The sequence below is a fragment of the Nycticebus coucang genome, chromosome 2, assembly GCF_027406575.1.
Source record: "Nycticebus coucang isolate mNycCou1 chromosome 2, mNycCou1.pri, whole genome shotgun sequence".
NCBI lineage: Eukaryota > Metazoa > Chordata > Mammalia > Primates > Lorisidae > Nycticebus > Nycticebus coucang.
Window position 1 is genome coordinate 32,676,546 of NC_069781.1, and position 23,114 is coordinate 32,699,659.

A 23,114-nucleotide genomic window follows, 5' to 3' on the forward strand; every position below is an offset into this window, starting at 1 on the left:
CAGCTTTTGACTTTTCATTTCAAAAGTCTTAAAATATATCTACATTTGATTATAAATCACCTAAAATATTTTTGGAAACAAACGAGTTATAAATACTTAAAAGAGCAGAAGAGCATATGCACGTCTGAGTGGGAGAAAGCTGGAAGAGATACGAAAAGGTGGTCTGATGTGATGAGAAAGGAACTGGAGCCAGGTTCTCTGAATCCACTCTGGACCCTGGGACGTGGTGACCACAGAACATTAAATAGGTCACTGGACCGGGCGGTGCCTGTGGCTCAAAGGAGGAGGGCACCGGCCCCATATGCTGGAGGTGGCAGGTTCAAACCCAGCCCCAGCCAAAAACTGCAATAATAATAATAATAATAATGATAATGTCACTGGACCTAGTTAGGTATGAGACTTTGGGACCATGACAAGAGTGCTTGGTTTCCTGGCCAGGTGACAGGACAGTAATTTATGACTCAGTCATAAATGTTTAAGCTTTAAGAGCAGCAAATGAGCCACCATAGTTTAGTCAAAACCAACAGAAGAATACTTTGATGGGTTCTATTTTAAAGTTTTTAAAGGCGGCACCTGTAGCTCAGTTGGTAAGGGTGCTGGCCACATATACCTAGGGTGGCAGGTTCAAACCCAGCCCGGGTCTGCTGAGCAGCAATGACAGCTGCAACCAAAAACAGCCGGGCCTTGTGGTGGGCACCTGTAGTCCCAGCTACTTGGGAGACTGAGGCAAGAGAATCACCTGAACCCAAGTGAGCTGTGATGCCACAGCACTCTACCCAGGACGACAGCTTGAGACTCTGTCTCAAAAAAATAAATAAATAAAAAATAAAGTTTTTAAAACCTTGCTCTATCGAAGAATGAAAAGCACACCTTAGCTTAAATGTTGGCCATCTCCACATGCATGAAAATTAACATATTACACGTATTACAGGTATGTGACTACGATATGCTCCTACAGGACTTCCTCCAAAGTCCGTGTGACTACCTAGGCATCTGAAGCTGTGTTTTCTACTCAAAGGTAGCATTTTTTTCTTTTACCCTGTATGATAAAATACTGCCCTGCCTAGAGACACAGTAACTTTAACCTGAAGTTTACTGAACTCCATCCCTCCCTGTTAAGCACAGATACAAATCATTCTTCAAAAATCATGTCTATATTCTTGTAAGGCACTTTTGCGTATCTAGCTCTTAGTTTTAAAAATTGGTTAGGATCCAGCAAGAAATTACAGGACTTTACACCTTTGTAAACAGCAACTTTTGGCTATGTTTTCAGAGATTCAGCTGTGCACCTACACTCTGGAAAAGCCACGACACCCCTCTGTGGCATCTTCATTAAAAGACTGTGTACTTTTAGCGGGAAAGCCTCATTCTCTGTTGAACCCAGTACTTAGCAGCCTGAGCAGTACAACGGTCAATAAATGTTGAACCCAACCAAAGCATGCGGTCAGCTGGGAATTTTCTTTTCCTTTCATTGACCTTCTTGATTCCCTCACTTTTCTTTTCAGCATCTTCCCCCTGCCCTTGGAGCTTCTCACTGCTGCGCTGGGCAGAAGCAGGGGTCATTCACGCAGTGCATTGCCTTTGAACAAAACATAGAGGACTGTACCTCTACCCACACTGCCCCCAGGAAGGCACTGAGAAGATGGACAGAAAAGCTTTCATTTTGCTCTGCAGACCATTAGTAAGTGGCATGTTGGGGGTGGGCAGAAGGGACAGACACCCTCATTCCTACAAATCTTTTGACCAGTCCTGACTGCCTGGCACGTTTAGGTGTAGATGAGGCCTGGAGGGCTCTCACGTATGATGTGCTTTCTTTTTTTTCTCCTTGACTGGCTAATATTAATGTCTTCACCAAAACTTTTATTATAGAAACACACGCTAGCAGAGTCAGATTCTAAAGCCCACCAGAATTAACTTAAACATTTTGAACAGCAGCTAGTTTTAATTTTCAGGTTCATCCCACTTCCCTCCATTGACAGGTTATATTTGTTTTAACGATAATTTTGACAAGTACCTGCATCACAAACTCCATTTTTAGTCTCTGAATTACCCCATTCCTGCTCCATGTCTGTTCAGTAAACATTTACTGAGGATCGATTATTTACTTGGTCCATATAACATCATCACTGCCCTCAATTCTCTTTCTGACAAAAGACAGCATTTTCTCAGCAGATCACATCTCCAGATGCCATCTGCAGTGTTATGTGATAACTATGACTGACCTGTGGTCTGGAGCAGACTTGAAGGAAAGAAGAAAATTCTCAAGTACAGATGGTTGGCCCCATAGCAGTTCAGATTCTTAAGTTTCAAACTTGAAGATTTGAAAATCACACTCGCCCTTACCCTAATTTCCCTTGGAGACCTCAAACCACTCATCTGAGTAGCGATGATGGGAGGAAAAGGCTTTTAAATTATAATATACTTACTTGAGTGACTCGAAATTTATTTACACTATTTTGCCAATACTTTAAAGAACATGTTGAAGTATGTGCTCAAACTCAGTTTCACATATGCTGAGCGACTCCTAGTTAAGAGTCACTGGATCTACCACCTTATGGCTTCTGGTCTCATTGTCATCACTTTGTTATTACTAAGGACAATGGAATTGGGAAAATGGTATTTCGGGCACTGTTTATCAAACCGTGCTCTGTTGAAGAGTAGTTCCAGGTGTGATGAAAACTATTTTTAAAGGATGAGTAAGTCCAAAAAGTTCAGTTACACAAAGTTAAATTGGTTTTCTGGGAGTAGGAATGCAGAAATGACCCTTTAATATTTCATTACGCACTATGACTTTTCCAATGATGGAGAGGAGGAATAGTGAGCTAGAACCTCTTGAACTTTTCTGAGGTCAGAACCCTTTTTCACAGAAACATTTTTTTTTTGGTTGGGGCTGGCTTTGAACCCACCACCTCTGGCATATGTGCCCGTCACCCTACTCCTTTGCACCACACAGAACTTCTTGTAGCCCTAGTGCTTTGGAAGTTCTTCCATAGAAGAACCCCTGATTAAGGCTAATTACATAAGAATCCTTTGTATGTGGGTGGTGCCTGTGGCTCAAGGAGCAGAGCACTGGTCCCGTATGCTGGAGGTGGCCGGTTCATACCTAGCCCCGGCCAAAAACCACACACACACAAAAAAAATCCTTTGTATGTTAAATGCGATAGCCACATCATACAACCTGGTTAAGTAGCAGGTCTTTTCTTGCCCGGGGAGGGGGTGTGGGAGGGGCTTCCTGCTCAATGTGTTACTACTCAAGAGAAATACGTATTTACTTTGTCTTGGTTTACTTTCCCAGATAAACTATAACTTTTAAAAATTATCACCCAGGGCGGCACCTGTGGCTCAAGGAGTAGGGCGCCGGTCCCATATGCCGGAGGTGGCGGGTTCAAACCTAGCCCCAGCCAAAAAAACAAAAAAACAAAAAAAAAAAAAAAAGGCAGTGCCTGTGGCTCAGCGGGTAGGGCGCCGGTCCCATATGCCGGAGGTGGCGGGTTCAAACCCAGCCCCGGCCAAATTAAAAAAAAAAAAAAAAAAATTATCACCCAAACGAGCATTTGCTTTCGCTTTTAACATGAAGCATCTTATTAAAGTATTATTTCCAAACATACTGTTAAACTTTCATAACTGAAATCTACTTCAACTACCAGTGTATATTCCAAAATGCTTTTCTTGATGAAAAATATAGCTCATTTCAAAGTATATTTAATATGCTAGGACTTTAAAATTTGATGTCTTTAGAATTGTTTTCCAACACTTCATGTTTTTGGAATTGTCATGAAAATACAAAATCACAGACAAAATAAATTTGGAAAAACTTCAGGGCTTAGCAAGCAAGAAATAAAACTCTCTTAAATACGCCGAGTTTTTAAAGTGAAGTTTATTTAAAAAACAAACAAAAAAAACCCTCCAGCCCTTGCCATGGTGGTAATAATTTCTGCCTCTGTAATTTGATCTTAACACTCATCACCTGTGTCAGGGTCAACGTCACTGTGGCCACTTTCTTCACCCCTTCCTTTCTCACTGCTCTCCAGAGCCTTGCTGGTACTTAATATTAAATAACATTAGCATCCATGATATTAAACACTTTTAGAGGCCATGGAGGTCCAAAAACTGACTAAACAAAAAAAAATCCATTCTTTATTTTAAAATGTGTTCTCAAGACTCAGTAAAGTGAGGGGAAAGGATACAACTGTAGCCACATGTAGTGAAACTTACTGCCACAATACGGGGTCAGGCTAAGCACTTAAAGGAAAACATAGGCGGGTCCAGGAGGAAATGCACATTTCCGGCATTGAAAACTTCCATTTTATCCCTCTCCCTTATCCCACATATTCAGATTAATTCAGGAGAGTCTGTCCTACTGCGTCTAGCTAAGGTCTCTGAGTTGCCCATTTACGCTGTTTGGTCTGAGTCACTGAGCAGCTTTCCGGGTGGCCTCTGCCTGCCATTTCTCCCACTTCAGGAGCAAGCACACTGTCAAATTAATCCTCCTTAAAGCACTCTGAAAACTCATCCTTGGCTGCCCATTTCTCTCCCCTTCAAATATTAATGCTTTCCCTCTATGTAACACCTCTTCTCTCTACTCTGGCCAGTTCTCCTCCCCATACTGACATTCAGCAAGTTACTGTCTGTTCCCTTGCCATTGATAAAGCTGTTCCTTTCCACTGGAATGCCCTCTCTTCTCCCTGCTTTCTACTAAAATCTGTCTAATCTTCCATTTGTTCTAAACCCCATCCCTCCAGATCAAGAATCATTTTCAGGAAGCCCACGCCACAGCTATTCCAGGCCTTCCTGCACTCCTCATTTCCTGAACTACTAACCACCCAATTCAGCCTCTCATTATTGCTGTCCATTTCTCTGTTTGCTGTCCTTATTTTTCTGGCACAATTTAAACATTTTTGGAAGTCAGGGTCAAAACTCAAACATAGGATTTTTTTAAAGGGGAAGATTAATGATTATGAGTTGATCCAAGAGGCTTAATTTACATTCATATAATAATTTACAAGATATTTTCATGGGTTGTATAGTTTGCTACAAATCTCTATGCGGCAGATTTTATTACTATTTCCATTTTGCAGCTGATGAAACTCAGGCACCAAATGTTAAAAGACTTTGGCCCAAATTACCCACCAGATGACAGAGCTGAGACCCATACAGTCTGGTTAGAATCCTGTCAGGACACATAGTGTTCAGTCTTCTGGATTCTAATTAGCCCTTTAGAAAAGAAATAGGGAGAAGACCTTTTGTTAGGAAGGCAAAAAGCCTCTCACCCAGTAAGGATCATTTAGCTGGGGGTGGGAAAGTATAACAGACTAAATTCAAATGATTTTTTTTTCTTTTGAGTCAAGGTGTCACTCTGTCACCTGGGCTAGAGTGCAGTGGCATCATCATAGCTCACTGCAACCTCACACTCTTAGGCTCAAGCGATCCTCCTGCCTCAGCCTTCCTGAGTTGCTAAGACTATAGGCATGTGCCACCACATCTGGCTAATTTCTTCTGTTTTGGGGGATTTTTTTTCCTTGCTCCAGCTGGCCTCAATCAGTCCCCCTGCCTCAGACTCCCAAAGAGCTTGGATTTTAGGTATGAGCCACCTCACCCAGGCCATTCAAATGAATTTTATACTATGAAAAGAAAGGAAGTTTTACAATCTGCTTAAACATTTTTGCTATTACAAATACTACTACAATGGACAGATTCTTAAATATAACATTACTATACTTTGGAATTACTAAATAGAGAGCATCAACATTTTTTGTGGCTTTTAATGAATGTTGTCAAACAGTATCCCAAGAGGGTCATTCCAACTTATTCAGAATATCAATAAAGTGTATTAGAGTCAAAACCACATAGGCAATTAATATTACTGTTATGTTTTACCATAGTTATAGGTGTAAAAGAGTGCCTCCATGTTGTATTTATTAGCAGGATGGAACATATTTACACATAGTTTTTTCCTCTTTTGCAAATTATTTATTTATTGCAGAGATGCATTTTATATAAGTATACTGTGAGAGCTCTTTGTAGCATACTGATATTCTAAGTACTGGTGTGAATCTTCCATTTTATTGCTGCTGATAAAAAAAAAAAAAAAAAAGAATCCTAAAATTAAACAAGTTAAAAGAAAATAGAGGGACTTCTGTTTTCCCTCCCTATTCTAGTATATTCTACTTAGTAGTACAGCTCCTTAAGTGTAACAGGAGCGGGTGGAAAGAAAAGGAGCAATAAAATGAAAAATTTAGGAAAAGGAGGAAAAAAAGAGAAAAAATGAATACCAATGAGACAGAGATAAACATACAAGTGGGAATTTAAAAGATCTTGGTAGAAAAGGAAATTGAGCTAGAGAGGGAAAAGGTTATACTAACCCCTAATGTTTTCTTGGGGACCAATGCTTGCAGGAATACTAATTAGCAACTTAACCATTATCTCAACCTCAAATGCTCTTCTTCATTTAAAGCAGCAGTTTCAACCTGTGAGGCACGACCCTTTTGGGGGAGTCGAATGACCCTTTCACAAGGTCGCCTAAATACATCCTGCATATCAGATAGTTACATTACAATTCATAACAGTTGCAGAATTACAGTTATGAAGTAGCAACAACAATAATTTTATGGTTGGGGGTCACCACAACATGAGGAACTATATTAAAAGGTCGCAGCATTAGGAAGGTTGAGAACCACTGCTCTAAAGCCATCCTTGGCTCAGCATGGGAAAGAAACAGTGGGGTGGGCAAAGGAGAAAGATTAGTGCTTTAGCAATGGCTGGAAGAGTATCACTGGGAGAATAAGAAGATAACTGTGTGACTTTCAATATGAACTGTGAAAAGTTTATAATGGTGCTATAAGCAAAATGTTAGGAAACACCACAGATGTGAGATTTTCAGACAGAAGAAAACAGCAGAACTATGTGGCAGATACTATTGGCTGCCAATCCAACCACCAACCACCACTCACTCCCTGGCAAAGTCCTACTTGTGTTCTGGTATTGCTCTGTTCTCCACCCCCCACCCTTGCTCAGAGGGTAATTGTAGTTGGTCTAAACCAGTCACCCTGATCCTTTGCCTCCCCCTTGCTAGACCTTGTTCAGGGATGAGTGTGTGCCCTCTCTAATTCCTACAAAAGGAAAACCACTGAAGATTGTCAGCCCAGAAAAAGAGGTCAGATGAACCACAGCCATCTTGGCATCCTGAGGGAAGCTAATTGAGCAAAAGCTACTTTCCTTAAAATGATTTAAAAAAAAAAAAAGAGAGAACTTAGGTCCCTGCTATTATCATCAAGCCACTCAACTAACCAACCTCCTAAACAAGTTCATAATGAAGAATCCTACAAGAATGAAAATCATTATGAGAATGCTACAAAAAAATAAAGCAAACTTGACTATATTCACTGTTAAACATCTTAATCATTTGTTTCAATTTTTTCATCTTCTTGATATTTTTCTATTTAACATAATACAAACATATCCAGAAATCAAACGCTTCTTTTTAACAATTTTCAGCATATCTGGCAACCTTAAAAACTGGACTAAAAATTGCTTTGAAGCGTTTCCCTATTAAATAAAAGTCTAAATATTTCGTTGTAGAACATTGTAGAGTGCCACTTAGAGGAGTAATAATAATAATTTTTTTTTTTTTTTCAAAGAGACAGAGTCTTACTTAATTGCCCTCGGTAGAGTACTATGAGGTCACAGCTCACAGCAACCTCCAACTCCTGGCTTAGGCAATTCTCTTGCCTCAGCCACCCGCCACAACACCTGGCTATTTTTTGTTGCAGTTTGGCCAGGGCTGGGTTCGAACTCACCACCCTCGGTATATGGGGCTGGCGCCCTATCCACTGAGCCACAGGCACAGCCCAAGACAAGTAATAATTAACATTTTCACACAAAAAAAGAAAAATTCCAATGTTTATTTAATGTTTATTAAATAAATCCTGTTACAGAACTATTATCATATTATGCAATTAGAAAGGAGTCCACCAAGGGGAAAACACCAACACCTCTTCCTGTTTAATGTTTTAAAACATTCTGAAAAATGCAAATCTCTTCTAAAAAAGCACCATTTAGAAAATTACTGAGTTTGACAAAATGAATAGATTCAAAATTGGAACATTATGCTATGTCATAGACCAAATAAATGAGAAAACAAAAAGTACCAAAAGGGAAGAAATATTATTGTGTCTAAAAACTTTAACCATCTTTGTAGAGTGAATTCCCATAGTAGAGATAACAATGCCTCTTTAAAGACTTACGTTTTTCATCAGCTCAAACACTTTTTCTTTATCTCTAGCCATAAAGTCCCATCCATTAAACATCACCACCTGTAAATCCAACTGGCCCATTATTAGAGTGTACTAGCCTCTTCCCATCCACCTTGACCCCATAATTTACACCCCTGTAACAATACTGCTTCACACATGACATGTGTACCTGCAACAAACTCTGAAAATTCTGTTAAGAATCTTTTCCCAAAGAAGAATCTGAGCTGTAATTTTTTTTTTTTTTTTTTTTTGAGACAGTTTCACTCTCTCACCCTAGGTAGAGTGTGGTAACATCACTGTACCTCACAGTAACCTCAAAGTCTTGGGCTTAAGCAACCCTCTTGCCTCAGCCTTCCAAGAAGCTGGGACTACAGGTTACCTGCCACAATGCCTGGCTAGTTTTTGTATTTTTCCTAGAGACAGACTCTAGCTCTTGCTGAGGCTGGTCTTAAACTCCTGAGCTCAAGCAATCCACTGGCCTTGGCTTCCCAGAGTGCAAGGATTATAAGCATGAGCCACCAGGGCTAGCCAAAAATTTTTTAATATTGAAATTTAAAATACCAGAGTTCTAAGATAGAAGTCCATCCACATTCATCATGGAAGGAAAAAGAGTATTTGTTAATTCATTCAGATATTTCTTTTTCATGAGTAAGTGCCACATACTGGTACCAACCAAGCAGAGGATAACAGCAATAAACAAAGCAGATGTAGTCTCTCTCTTCATCAATCCCAGATTGATGAGAATAGAGGAAGGGTCAGCCAACATTTTCTATAAAGGGCCATAAAGTAAACATTTATGCTTGCAGGCCAAAAGGTCTCATTCAAAACTGTTTTGCAATTACTCAACCCCACCATTGTGGTACAAAAGTGGCTACAGACCATACATAAATGAGTATGGCTATGTCCCAATAAAACTTTATCTGTAAACAATGAAATTCAAATTATATAATTTATGAAATAAATTTCTCATGAAATATTTTTCTTTGAATTTGTTCCAACCACTTAAAAATGTAAACACCATTCTTAGCTTGTAAGCCATACAAAACAGATAGTGGGTCAGATGTGGCCCCTGGGCTGTCATTTACCAACTCCTGGTACAGATATTAACTGCATAATTATTAGTTTACTGCTTTAACACTCAAAGGGAAATGCACAAAGCTATAAGAGTTTACCAAGGAGACATGGCTTGGTTTGAAGGATCAGAAAAGCTTTTCCTAAGGAAATGACTTTTAGCCTAAAACTTAAAAGTAGTAAGTCAAAGGCCTGGGGAAAAAACAAAGAGCCTTCTAGGCAAGGGAATAGCATGTGCAAAAGCCATAAAAGAAGAAGGAATACAACCAAGGGAAGAATCGATGTGGCTAGAGCGCAAAGAGCAAAGTCAAGCACGGCACCAGATGACAATGCTGGGAGATGGAGAACCACAACCCAGGGTCTTACTGGCCAGGGTCAGGAATTCTGGTCTTCGTCCAAAAAGTAATGGCACACCACTAAAGGGTTTTAAGTAAGACAGAAACACAATTAGCTTTGGATTTTTCAAAGATCACTAAGATTGCAATATGGAGAAAGATTAAAATGGGGCATGAATGGACCTAGGGAGATCTGTAACGAACATTCTGGCTGGAAAAAAGAGAAACTTGGACTGGGGGTGCTGGGGTGATGTTTAGAAGGTAAAAGAGGCAAGATGGGCTAACCACATGTGAAAGGGGGAAAGGCAGCTTCCCTACTGAACTCAGGTTTCAGTTTCCATAACCAGGTATTGGCATCACTCAGTGAATACAGTACAGAAAGACACTGGGGGAAGGGAGCCCGGCTGTGTGTACAAATTTTTAGTTCAGTTTTAAATAGGCTGAGTTTGAGCTGCCTATTTGATAAGTCTAGCGTAAGTGCTAAGCAATCAGTTGGATATAAGGATTAGAGGCCAGGACCAGGTTTGTTTTAATTCAATAATTCAGTCTGGGAATTGTCAGCATCCAAGCTATAACTGTAACCATAGGAATAAGGACAAGGAAGGGTAAGACACAGTGATTCTCAATCTTGGTAGCACATGAAGATTACCAGGGAAACTTTTAAAAATTCTGATGCCCAGGCAGCATCCTTGAACCAATTAAATCAAAATCTCTGGGAGGCAGATGCAGAGATTTTTAAAATTCTCCAACTGATTCCAATGTGCAGGCAAGGTTGAAAAGAAGACCAAAGACATTAAGAATTAATCGCGCCTTATTACAGAATGGGCCAGAGATTAAATGGCCAGCAGGTTTCTAGTCCCAGCTACTTCATGATGTCACTCTCTGACCTCAGACTACCTCACATTACTAGACTCTAGTTTGCATCAATAGAAAAGGGAGAGAGTAGGACTGATTTATTGCTGATATCCGCTAGAGCTACAGCCCCCAACCCCCAGGCCACAGACCAGTACTTGTTAGGAACAGGTCCACAGAGTTCGAGGTGAGCAAAGCTTCATCTGTCATTGTCTGCCATCACCCCCAGAAGAGGCCATCTAGTTGCAGGAAAACAAACTTGGGGCTCCCACTGATCCTGCATTATGGTGAGTTGTGTAATTATTTCATTATAGTAATCAGAATGTAATAATAGAAATAATAAGCCTAAATCATCTTGAAACCATTCTCCCCCACCCTAGTCTGTGGAAAAACTGTCTAGTGCCAAAAAGGTCAGGGACCACTGGCAAAAATCTGAGCCAAAGTTATAAAATTAAAATATTTCATTTTTCCTTCATAGTCTAAGGGGGGAAGGCAGCATAGAAAGACAGATATTGGGCAGCGCCTGTGGCTCATTCGGTAAGGCGCCGGCCCCATATACCGAGGGTGGCGGGTTCAAACCCGACCCCGGCCAAACTGCAACCAAAAAATAGCCGGGCGTTGTGGCGGGCGCCTGTAGTCCCAGCTGCTTGGGAGGCTGAGGCAAGAGAATCGCTTAAGCCCAGGAGTTGGAGGTTGCTGTGAGCTGTGTGAGGCCACGGCACTCTACAGAGGGCCATAAAGTGAGACTCTGTCTCTACAAAAAAAAAAAAAAAAGAAAGAAAGAAAGACAGATATTAACCAATTACCAGCAGAATATATTTTTACAAATAATTACCTTCCCAGGACAATAACATTTTTAAGTGAGAGTTGTTAACACATCGAATAGTGTCTGACAGCATCCGTTAAACCTGGAAGCATTCTAACTGTGCGAGTTTTGCTAATATTATACTATGTTACTACCCAGCTGGTGACTTCAGGAAGTTCAAAATGGTGACATGAAATTTAACTTGGAAGTCTTCTAATTCAAAACTTCATTGAGTAATCTTTTCTAAAGATGAAAAAAGTGAGCTGCAATTTAAGGTTTAGGAAGTGTGTGTGTAAACGCAGAGAAGCACAGAACTCAGATTCAGAAGACCTGGGCTGAAGTTTAAATCTGTAACTTAGTATCTCTGTGACTTCAGCCAAGTTTCCTAACCTCCAAGTCTCTACTACCTCAGCTGCATAATGGAAGTAAATTAACTTCTTCAGAGTTATTGTAGAAATTAAGGCATAAAAATAGCAGTGAAAAACAGCTGTTCAAAAAGCATTACCATTTCTACACTGTCTTCCAGCCAACTTTGACATTAACTTTTAAATTTATATGTTCTACCTTACCAACACAGTACTCCAATGGAGGGGGGGGAAAAGTCTTTACATCATGATTTTTTTGTTTCAGTTAGAGTAGGTATACTCTGCAGGTCATATTTTAGATAAAGAATGTAACCTCTATTGGTAATTCCCACTATACTCTTTAAATTTAATTTTTACCATCTCTCTTCAAATTCCACAAAGCAGACATAAACTATGGTATTAACAAAATTCTGTTAAGGCTCAGTTAACATATCAAATATTAACCAGTATTTGTGAAAAACTTCTGATTGCTTTTCATTACTCCCAAAAGAAGATATAAGAGCTAAAGAGTTAAATATATAGCCAACAATGTTAAGACCATGAGATACGACAGTAGACAAGAAGTCTCCTAAATTCAGACAGACCAGGGGCAGTTTGTTCAACCAGAAAGATTCTCCCCCATCTCTCACAAATTTCTAAGGTTAGAACTGAAGGACATTGAACTTCACAGAACTTGCAAAATCTCCTGGCACTGCTGTGAGAAATAATGATCTAGCCATTAACGACAAAGACTTAGGGCAATTTGCTAAGTAATCTTTCAAAAGCCTCCTTCAAACTGGTTTGTCAATGGGGAAGAGCATTTAATAAATCTGAAGATTTACAAGTGAACTTTGAAGTTTAACATTACAAGAATAGAAATTATGTCAGGTTATAACAGAACAAATGAATTATGGAGAGATGGGAATAAATTTTAAGAGTCTTAGAGAGGATTAGTGCTGTAAAAGGAAACGCAAGGCTATCCTACTTTTATGTTCCCTTGAAAAGACGTTTAGGTACAGGCTATCCTGTACTGGCTTGTTTTGAGCTATTGACGTAAGTAAACGGCTTGTAATGGTCACTAATAAAAAAAAAAAACTAAAAGCATTTTTAAAAGAGCCTGACTCACTAGACACTTAAGATTCTTACATGTGCATACCTGATAAATTATTTTGCCAATAATTTGCTCTTTCAGCAAGAAAACGCTAGTGACGAATTTGACACTTTTCTTTGATCTAAATCCTAAAACAGGATAATTATTTTGATGAGAAATTATGATACTCAGACACTGCTAGAAAACGAAAACAATACCAGGACAGATTACAAGCGATAAAAGTTTGGAAGACCACGAACTCTTTTATGAGAGTCTACAACACAGCAAGAAACTATGAAAGACTACAAATCATATTTCATAAGTGAATCCCTATTATAAAAAGAAAACATGCTTTATTTACACTGATGAACCTGCCAAGGCTTTAAAGCTGCTGATGATATGGCTGAGAAAAGCTAAACTGAACTGCGGATTATCTTGAAGCATGTTGTTTTGATGTGCTGTACAGGTTATCATTAGAGTTTGCAGCCAAGCTGTTTTAAGATGTTGTAGCCACTGCTCCAACTAAAATATACACATTGAGCAGGGCATCAGGAGAAAGGGGAAAATCTGCTCAATTTTGCAGGCTGATGATATACCACTGATAGAATAAGAAATGTTGGGAAAGGCAAGTAAATTTTAACTTAAACAGTCCAGGTTTGAGTTTAGAAGAAGATGGTTTGATGGAATTAATCAACCAGCCCATGGAACTGAAACAGTACATGGGTCAGGGATTTATTCATATTCAATGTCACTTGCCTGCCAGATGTTCAAATTTGCATGTATACATTCTGATCAGTGACCACTGCTGAGCAACTATTATGTACAAGGTACAGGGAGGCACTGCAGTGGACACAAAGATGAGCCAAACAAGGCGGTCCCTGTACTCAAGAAGCTTACAATTCCACAGAAGGGATGAAACAAACATTTGATTAAAATACATTTGATGCCCCTAAGAGAGGCTCAAATTGACGTAGATGTTTCTCTCTGGAGAAGATTTGGAGTTGCATTCCTATTTTATTTCAACACAACACATATGGATACGATAATATTCTAAAACTGATGATGCTCCTGAAAGGAGCATTAATATGCCAGCAGATAATTAACACTTCACAAACGAAGCTAAAATTTTCAAATAAGAAAAAAAAAAAAAAAGATGACCAACTCTTTGGAACAAAACCTGCTCCTCAATGCTCCACTGAACACTACAAGTCCCTAAAGCTGAACTTAAAGGCATGTGACAGCTGCTGATTGGTTATACGAATCCAAAGGAAAAAAGGCACCCTTCAGGTGCATGACATCTTGTCTGTAGAACACGGCCTGAAGGCAATAGGGGTTGCAAAGAAAACGTACATGCCAGCATTCTGAAAAGTACAATGCGGAGCAAGACAAATGCAAGACCCCACTACCTGTTATTAAAGCAGACTTCTGGTGCACAATCCACCCCTCCCAAATTTTTCACATGCTGAACAAGCCATCCATAAACTATCAATACTTTCCTCTCTTAAAGGCATTTCACCACCAAAAGGGAATGCAAAGGAACCCAATGCCAATCTGAAAAACACTTTTTTGGTGAAATTACATTACAGTAAATATCAGGTCAATCACACCCATCTAGACACTCCCAATTCCTAACCAGTTGAGATGTATGTGTAACCTTTATAGGTTATTATGAAAACCCTGATCAAGCCTCTCCTTCCTAATACCACCAAATAGTTTTTCTTTGCTATTCTAACAGAATAGGAAGGTGTAACTAACCACACCAATCAGTCTAACTATAATCCGGGGGGTGGGGGTGGGGGGGAAGCAAGCAGGTAAGCAAACACTCAAAAAAGAAAAAAAGAGAGAGAGTAACTGAATAAATAGAATGGATACCTCAGAAAACATAAATGTCCTCCATTTATCTGCAATTCTAGTCATTTTCTAACAGATCTCAAATTTTTAGAACAAGTATGCAGGTTATTTAATACTGAGTTATATATAGTCATTTAGCAGCAGCAAAACACTTCTGGCTTTATCACAGATGCTAGATCTCTGGAGAAATTTTTTTCCCCAAACTACCATTTTTCTTCACCAAGAATCAACCAGCTTTTATTTCTAAAAACAAGAGCCCTTTTCTTTCCCTCCCCCCCCCCAAAAAAACCCCAAACAAATCACAGATCACAGTTTATGCTAATGAAACTGTGAGATTCCATCCCAGGCGTTGTCAGAGCCTATTTTTCATACACCACCACCAGACAGTTTGATGCAGTATTCCTGATTGCTTTTTATCGTATTTGTAAATACACTCACTAATCCACTAAATTAGGTAATTTACAAACAGGTCCTCTCAGTTATTAGTGGCCAGCAGTCAAGTTCTATTACATTTGATCCTCACACAGTTGTCTAAACATTTCCGCCCAGGTTTAAGGGATCGGATCGGAGAACGAGGTTGGCAAAATTTGGATGGGGGCAGGGTGGAAAGCTGGGAGAAATCTCTGCATCTCAGCCCTCAGCGACATTCAGCCAGTACCCACAGAAAAACTAAATTCGGCACCTCTTCCTCCAGTTACAGTGGCAACAAAGAGGGAGTTTCCGTAACGCTCCCGTCACCCACCAGGTGCCCAATCTCCTTCCCAGCCCGGAGCCAGCGCTCCCGCAGGGGCCTCGGCGTGCGGAGAGGCCGCGGTGCCCGGGGTCAGGCACGAAGGGGGGATGGGGTGGGGAGCGGGCCGGGCAGGGCTCCGGGACCCGCTGAAAACACTTAACCCGGCCAGGCGGCGGCGGGCAACAGCAAGGGGTCGGAATATCTAAGGGAGCAGAAACAGGGATTAGGTGGCCGAGGGGTGAAGAGCCCATTCAGGGTACACCTTCTGGGAGCACAGAAAACAGTCGGCGGGTGGAGGAAGAGACTCCACGGTGGTGGGGAAAAAACCCAAGGCCCGGACGACGAGGGACGGAAATGCCACCTGGGGCACAGAGGAGGCGCCCGCGTCGCCTCTACCTGCAGGCGGGCGGGACGGCCGCTCAGGTGTGACTGGGAAGCGGCGGCCGGGTCCGGAAGGGGCCGGGGAGAGCTGAGGGCGCACGGGGAGCCGAGCCGAGGCCCCCGGGAGCCGGGAGCCGGCAGCCGCGGGAGCCAGCGCCGGGCATCTGCGGGACAGGAGATAGTGGTGGGGTCTTTGGAGCGCACAGGGGGTGCAGGGAGGCTGGGGGCTGCGAGAGGTGTCGGGAGGCGGGCGCCCGCCGCGCCGCGCGGGGGAAGCATCCGGGCGGGCGTCCGGGAGGCGGGAGCCCCTCACCTGCGCGGCGGAGGAGGCGGAGCTGCAGCAGCCCATGGCGGGGCCGGAGGAGCCCGGAGGCGGCGCCGGGCGCGCAGCTACGCCCCGGAGCCCCTCGGCATGCGAGCCGGCGGGCGCCCGGGGAGGGCGCGGCCTGGCCCCGCACGGCTCGGCGGCGACGGCGGGGACGGCGGCGGGTCCTCAGGAGGCGGCGCGACTCGGGGCAGGCGCTGGCCACATCCCCCGGCGGCGGCGGCGGCGGCTGCGCGGCTCCTGCTCCGCTCCTGCAGCTGCAGCTGCTTCCCAGCGGAAAGGGGCGGGCGGCGGCGGCGGCGGCGCCGCCTCCCTCTGTCCCCCGCCTCCCACCTCCCGCGCCCAGTCCCTCTCCTGCTCCCTTTCCCGGGCCGCCGCCTCCTCAGCGCCGCGCGCGTCTCCCATCAGACTCCCCGCCCCCAGTGCAGCGCTGCGCGGGCGGCGGGGCGGCGGGGCGGCGGGCCGCGGCAGCTGCCAGAACGAGGCCGGGCCCTTTGGTGCGCGTCAGAGTCTGCGCGGCGCCGGGCTCATTTAGTTGTGGCACCGAGGCAAAACGCTGCCTCGGGGCAAGAGGGTGTCTGCGGCTGAGGCGCCTGAAGACCCGGCTGACTCTCTGCCGAAATGGGGCTGGGTTGCTTCCGGACCCCAGAGGCACGGGTGGCGGCTCACGGGACTTCTCCCTTTCCCCTCTGGGCACAAAACTGGCGACCCTGATGGCTTCTTACTGCTCTGTCTGCTGCTTTTTTATCCGAAGGGAAGCGTAAACAGCAAACCTTTCCTGCTGAAGGAATAGGTGATAGGACAAGCATCTGTTGATACTGTCCCCATTTTGCTGATGTGGAAACTGAGCCTTAAATGGGACCAAGAACCTAATATGCGATGCGCCCAGAGTCGAAATTGTAATAAAGAGCCAGAAACAGGGAAAAGACAAAAAAGTTTTCCAGGCTCTCGAGTCGAAGCCATATTGGATCTGAACTAAAATTCTTATATGAAATAATCCACACACACACACACACAAAAAAAAAAAAAACCTAAGCTGGCATTACTTTACATTAAAAATATTTACTGAGAACACATTCAGATACCTCTGGCTATCCCCAGCATTCTAACCCCACCCCCAACCCCAACACTCCTGGGTGTCCAGCGGTAATAAAGAGGTGAACAAAAGAGACAAAGTTTCTGCAGCTAAATCAACACACGCTGGGGATAGCAATAAGTTAGAGTAGACTTGGTTACTACGTTCAAGAAATTCACAACCCCAAAAGAGTCCTTAAATATGGTGGGAGGTGAGAATAGTTAAAAGGTGAAAAATAAAATTAAAGATCATAGTTAAGAGAACGACTTATCAAACGCTGTTACAGCCTTCATGTGTCATTTCAACTTGTCAACAGAATGTCTCAAAAAGAGAATCAGGAAAGAAAAGGAAAATTTATTTGCAAAGACGCAAAGGGAGACTCCAGAAAGACTGACTTGCCAAATTTAAAAAGAAAAAAACAAAAATCTTTAAAACTTGCTTTAAAACAGCAAGTTTTAAAGATTACTCAGTGCAAGGGGGAAGAAAAAGAGCCCAGAAGTAAGATGTCATTATGTGCTCTAAAGGGAATCTAAACGAAGAAAAGTTGGAATGGGAGCCTGCGGACAGCCAAAGAAAAGACCAGAAAAGGAGAATTCCTAATTGGTGTGTTCTGATACCATTTCCTGGCTCTTTAACTGTTGATGAGTTACTCCTCTAAACCTCATTCTCCTCCTCTGTGAAATGCTGGCAGCAAGGATGACTACAAAGTGTCGGGGTCAAGATTAAATAACATAAGAAAGTAGCTGGTAGGTCAGTAAGCATTCAAGTACTGCTGAGATCCTTGTTTTTTCTGCATTCTCCCTATGTTCCCTTTCAATTTGATCAGAATTTCACCATGCCACAAGGCTGGTAAATTGTACAAGCATTACTGGTAGCGGTTAAGCCAATACAAGTAAAGAAATAAAACTTCAATAGTTCTGGTCCCAATTTGGACTGTAAACTTAACAATTAGATTGCAAACTCCCTGAGAACAAGGGAAAGCATTTTCTCCTTTGAATCTCCCTCAGCTCTCTCAAATGTTTGTTGAATTATTCAATGCAACCAGGAATAAAAAAAAAAAAAAAATCCTCCCTTGAGATTTTCCTCCAAAGCCAGAAAAGTACATCTTGTTTTTAACTGAGGGAGGAGGCTGAAAGTAAAATTACAGTCTTAAACAAGAAGCCATCTGTCTTCCTTCTTTATAATCAAGGAAAGGGGAGTTGTTTCTCTTAGCAGAGTCAATATGGGAGCATTTCTCTCAGACTATAAAAATCTTTCTGGCTAGTGCAATTGTTCCATGTAGTAGCTAGCTTATTTTGTAATTAGAACTATAGAAGCAGAAAAATACATAACAGACTGTGGCTGCGTTTCATAAAAATGTATTTTACTTTTTCAAAGATCTCTTTCCTAGACACAGATGATGGGTGAATAAAATTAATTGAAAGGGAGTCCCTTCCATTCTGCTGGAGTAATCTGAACTCCAGTTTTCCCTTTAAGGGTTAAGAGAACAAGGAGTTTTAAGGTTCTAAGAGGTACTTTGTAAATATACTAATTATGTATGTATGCACTATATATGTAGATGAATGTGATGTTTTAAAATTATACCTCATCATTAGCATAAGGGAAACTAACAGCTCCTGCATTGATATTCTGTACCTTCTAAGAACAAGTCTCATTCCCATCTTCTTCATGTCCAAATAAGCTTCATAAAACAAGTGATTTACAGGGGGGCAAATTATCATTCCTTTTCACTCTGTCTTATAAAAAAAGTACACACAGCATTCAATGAAATTAAACTACAGCAAATTCAGAAGTCATGAAATGGAATTTTTTTTTCTCTAGCCAGTGATCAGGGTAGTGATCTTACTACCCTGAGATGTCACAAGGCCAAGCCCCTTGGGAAGGGCTTAGATTTGTTTTTCTTTCTCTTTTGGGAAAAAGAGGGTATTTTTTAAACACTCATATAAGAACAGCATCTGCACTAACCAGGATAAAATTATAAGGTCTATCAATCTTAGTACTGAAGGGTAAAATCAGATCACCAGCTGAGCCAGCCAGAAATGCTTCCCTATAGTCTAGTATTGCATAATTGGGCATGTGAATTCCAGGGTTTCCAGCTTCAGATAGAGAGGGCTTGGTGCTGGTCACTTACTGAGGGAAAATGCCACGTTAATCATCTTTTTAATAATTAGCCTGATTCCACTGTCAGGCTAATTCCATTGTCCACATTATTTCAGGTTCGGGGGTAACAGAAATATAAATGCATCTATACACATACTCGTCTATCACTGCTAAGGATAATCCTCTAAAATTTTAAAAAGCACATTTGGTACTTTGGCTGTGTTATTTACATTTTAGCACATACTGTGTTCACAGCCACATCCTACAAGAGCATGTTCGCTGTAACAGAACCCCAGCTTCCAGATCTGCCTCACAGAGCATTGGCATATCACCCCTGGGAAATGCTTTGAAAGCAAAATCAAATGGTAACCAAGGGCTGTAACTTTCGTTCCTTCCTGGAGAGGCAAGAGCAGGTGTCTATTGGAAAAATGTATCTCAACCTCCCAGTTAAGCCTAGAAGTTAGAAACCCACCTGGAAAGAGCTTTCCAGAACTCAGCCATGTAAAGAAAAAGACAACATTGTTCTCAGCAAGACTCCAGTGAGATTCATAAATCCTTAGCTCCACAACTTTGTTTCTGCCAGCACTTGTAAATTGATGTTTCTCTAGTGTTAATTAATAACTCTGGCTTTTATTTATGGTTTCACTTGGATTTTTGTTGTAAGATCAGATAAGATCCTTAAAGTTGTCTTAAAAATGCTCACTATGGACTTGTATTTAGAGGAGTGTAGTATTTCCCCTACTACTTTTCTAAATGACTTTTTAAAAACAATGTAGTAATTCAATTCATTCAATAATTTTTTTCATTGACAGCTTTTTATGAGCTAAGCATGTTTGATTTTGATTTGGTAGCACATTTCAAACATCAGGCCTTAGGAATTTGTGTTGTTTCCAACATAAAACTAGTGTTGGATTTTATTTTGGGATTGTGGGTCAATGAAGGAGGAGAAATGAAATCAGGGTTATGAGTATTAATTTGAGAAAAAAGAAGGAAATTAGCAAAGTAGAGAAATCTATTTATTTAACAATAAATAGAATGAGCCAAATACCTAGCTAGGTACCAGGGATTCAAAGATGAATAAGGTACATTCCTTGCCCTTAAGTTACTTTTATCCTGGTCGGGTGGAAAGATACTTAAGCTAAGAATCAGAATATAGTTTAAATATAATGACAGGAATGATTTCACATGCTATATAAGCTTAGAGAAGATCCACAGAGATCAATTTATTTGGAAAAAATGCTACATTACATTTTTTCCTCTATTAACCCTTTCTTACCTCCACTAGACAATGCCCTACTGAGTACCAAATTCCTAGAAAAGAGCTTGGTATCCATAAATGTTTTATAAATGTTTCTTCAACAAATAAATGAATTTTGTGAACGAGTCCCTAGGACCTAGGAATTTAAATGCCGAGAATGTATCAAAAGGAAAGCTTTCTGAAACACTAAATGATTACTTTTTTTTTTGTAGAGACAGAGTCTCACTGTACCGCCCTCGGGTAGTGCTGTGGCATCACACGGCTCACAGCAACCTCTAACTCTTGGGCTTACGCAATTCTCTTGCCTCAGCCTCCCGAGTAGCTGGGACTACAGGTTCCCGCCACAACGCCCAGCTATTTAATGATTGCGTTTTTTAAAAATGCTTTTTTTCCTCTTAAGTGTTTGATATACGACATATTTATTTTTATAATATTGGAAAAATAGAGGACTTTTCTTTGGATGCCACTAATCTAACATTTTAGTAAAAGACAGATAGGACTAACTACATAAACACTTTAAAATTCCTACATGCAAAAGATAACACAAATTAAACACAAATGATGAACAGATAGTTTGCAAAATTTATATGAAATGTTTACTTAATACACAAGAAGTTCCTATTGAAGAAAATACAGAACAGGCAGCGCCTGTGGCTCAGTGGGTAGAGTGCCAGCCCCATATACTGAGGATGGCGGGTTCGAACCCAGCCCCGGCCAAACTGCAATAAAAAAATAGCCAGGTGTGGTGGTGGGCACCTATAGTCCCAGCTACTCGGGAGGCTGAGGCAAGAGAATCGCCTAAGCCCAGGAGTTGGAGGTTGTTGTGAGCTGTGACGCCACAGCCCTCTAAGGAGGGTGATACAGTGAGACTCTGTCTCCAAAAAAAGAAAATACAGAACGCTCCACAGAAAAATGTAACAAAGTCTACAGTGGAAGAAATACAGTGTGTAATAAAATGTGAAAGGCTGCTCAACCTCACAAATAATAAAACTGTAAGTTTAAAAATTAGGAGATATCATTTCTCACCTAACAAGTTGGCAAAGATTTAAAAGCTTAGTAATAACTGGTTTCAGGGGAAGTTACAGTACTCTATGCACTACTGATAGGGATATAAATAGTTACCTTTTTTCTGGAGAGAAATTCAAGAATTTGTATCAAAATTTTAAAGGCAAAATTTTAAATTTGTATCAAAATTTCTTTTAACCCAACCATTCTCCTGGGAGTGGCCAATAGCAATACAATCTTGTTTTCAATAAAGAATAATTGGGGGGGGAACCTAAATTTCCATTAAATACAAGATTGGTTAAGTGATTAGCTTAAACAATAGGCAACACGATACAGCTACTAAAAAGTATGAGCAATCTATATTCACTGACGTGGTCCTGGCATGACCACAATATACCATTAACAAAAAAAGCAGTATATAAAATGTTGTTATGATGGAATCCTTTTAATGTAAATTGTATGTGTGTGTGCCACACAATATACACCAATCTGTTACCAACAGTTGCCCATGGAAAGGATATGGGATTAAGGTGGGGTGAAGTAGCGCAAGACCAAACAGAGATATTTTCCAAATTATAGATTTCTGAATTATTTGTAGTTTTGACAAAAGCATGTACTTTTTTTTATAAGTATATGCTTTTTCAAATATTACACTATATTTAAATAGTGTAATAAAATGACCGATGGGAGGAGAAGAGGTTTTATTCTTAAAAAAAATACACAGTATTCAGAGTACAGATGCAGAACAGATCACCATTAAGTGAGATGATTAGGAAAGCTTCATAAACGAAGTGTCCTTTCAGCTGGTCCTTGAACGATAGCTTTGGATATGCAAAGGTGGGGAGAACACAAAAGAACTCTCAGTTGTGAAATGACTTAAGCAAAGGTACAGACTTAGAAATGAATAAGATGTGCTGGATGTTCCAGTTATCTACAGCTGTATCACAAACCAAACTAAAACTCGACATACTTGAAAGAGCAACAATCATCGTCTCTCCAGTTCTAGAGGCCGGTTAGGCTCAGTTGGGCAGTTTTCACTTGAGAGGCTCTCATGTGGTTGCAGTTGGATTAGGGATGAGGTGTGGGTTAAAGCTAGAAGAATTAAAATGAAATAAAAACACTCAAGCATTTTTTAAGGAAAAAAGGCAAGAGCCCGTTTCCTTAACCTTTAAAAGCTGAAGACAGCAGTAAAGGACAGATTAGTTGACCTGTTTCAAACAGTTCAATAAATCAGATTAGAAAACACCTGTTTGGGCCTGTTGGCATAGATCAGTAGTTTAGATTAGAAAGTAGTTGCTGTTTACCCCATGGGTTAATGTATGTTATGTTTTAAGGTCAATTTTAACATAGTCCTCTTATCTACCTCCCTATAGTTCCCCAGGCTTTGATGTTTACACAAGACCACCAGTGTGTCAAGAGTATGGTCAAAGTTCTTCCCCTTCCCCCAGGTTCTCTTGATGATTTCAGTATTTTTTGAAATGTTAACATTGTTAAGAACACAGTAAAAACAGTCGGGGCACGACTTCCTTGCTACCTCTTGGCATGTGAAGTGGCTCGCCTCTCTGAGCCCCATAGTTTATTTCTTTGAAAATAAATTAGTGTAAAAGTTTACTTTTCCTTCTGTTCCCTCAAGGTTC

At 41.1% G+C, this 23,114-nt stretch overlaps 1 protein-coding gene across 3 annotated transcripts in view; it reads right to left on the bottom strand.

The window, feature by feature from the left end:
- Positions 1–16,317, bottom strand: part of SLC44A1 (solute carrier family 44 member 1) — a 198,290-nt gene extending 181,973 nt beyond the window's left edge. For all 3 annotated transcript variants that reach the window (XM_053567035.1, XM_053567025.1, XM_053567019.1), the window contains exon 1: positions 16,028–16,317. In XM_053567035.1, coding sequence (XP_053423010.1) covers positions 16,028–16,063 — 36 coding nt within the window. In that variant the 5' untranslated portion in view covers positions 16,064–16,317. The remainder of the gene's footprint in view (positions 1–16,027) is intronic.
- Between the last annotated feature and the right edge of the window lie 6,797 nt (positions 16,318–23,114).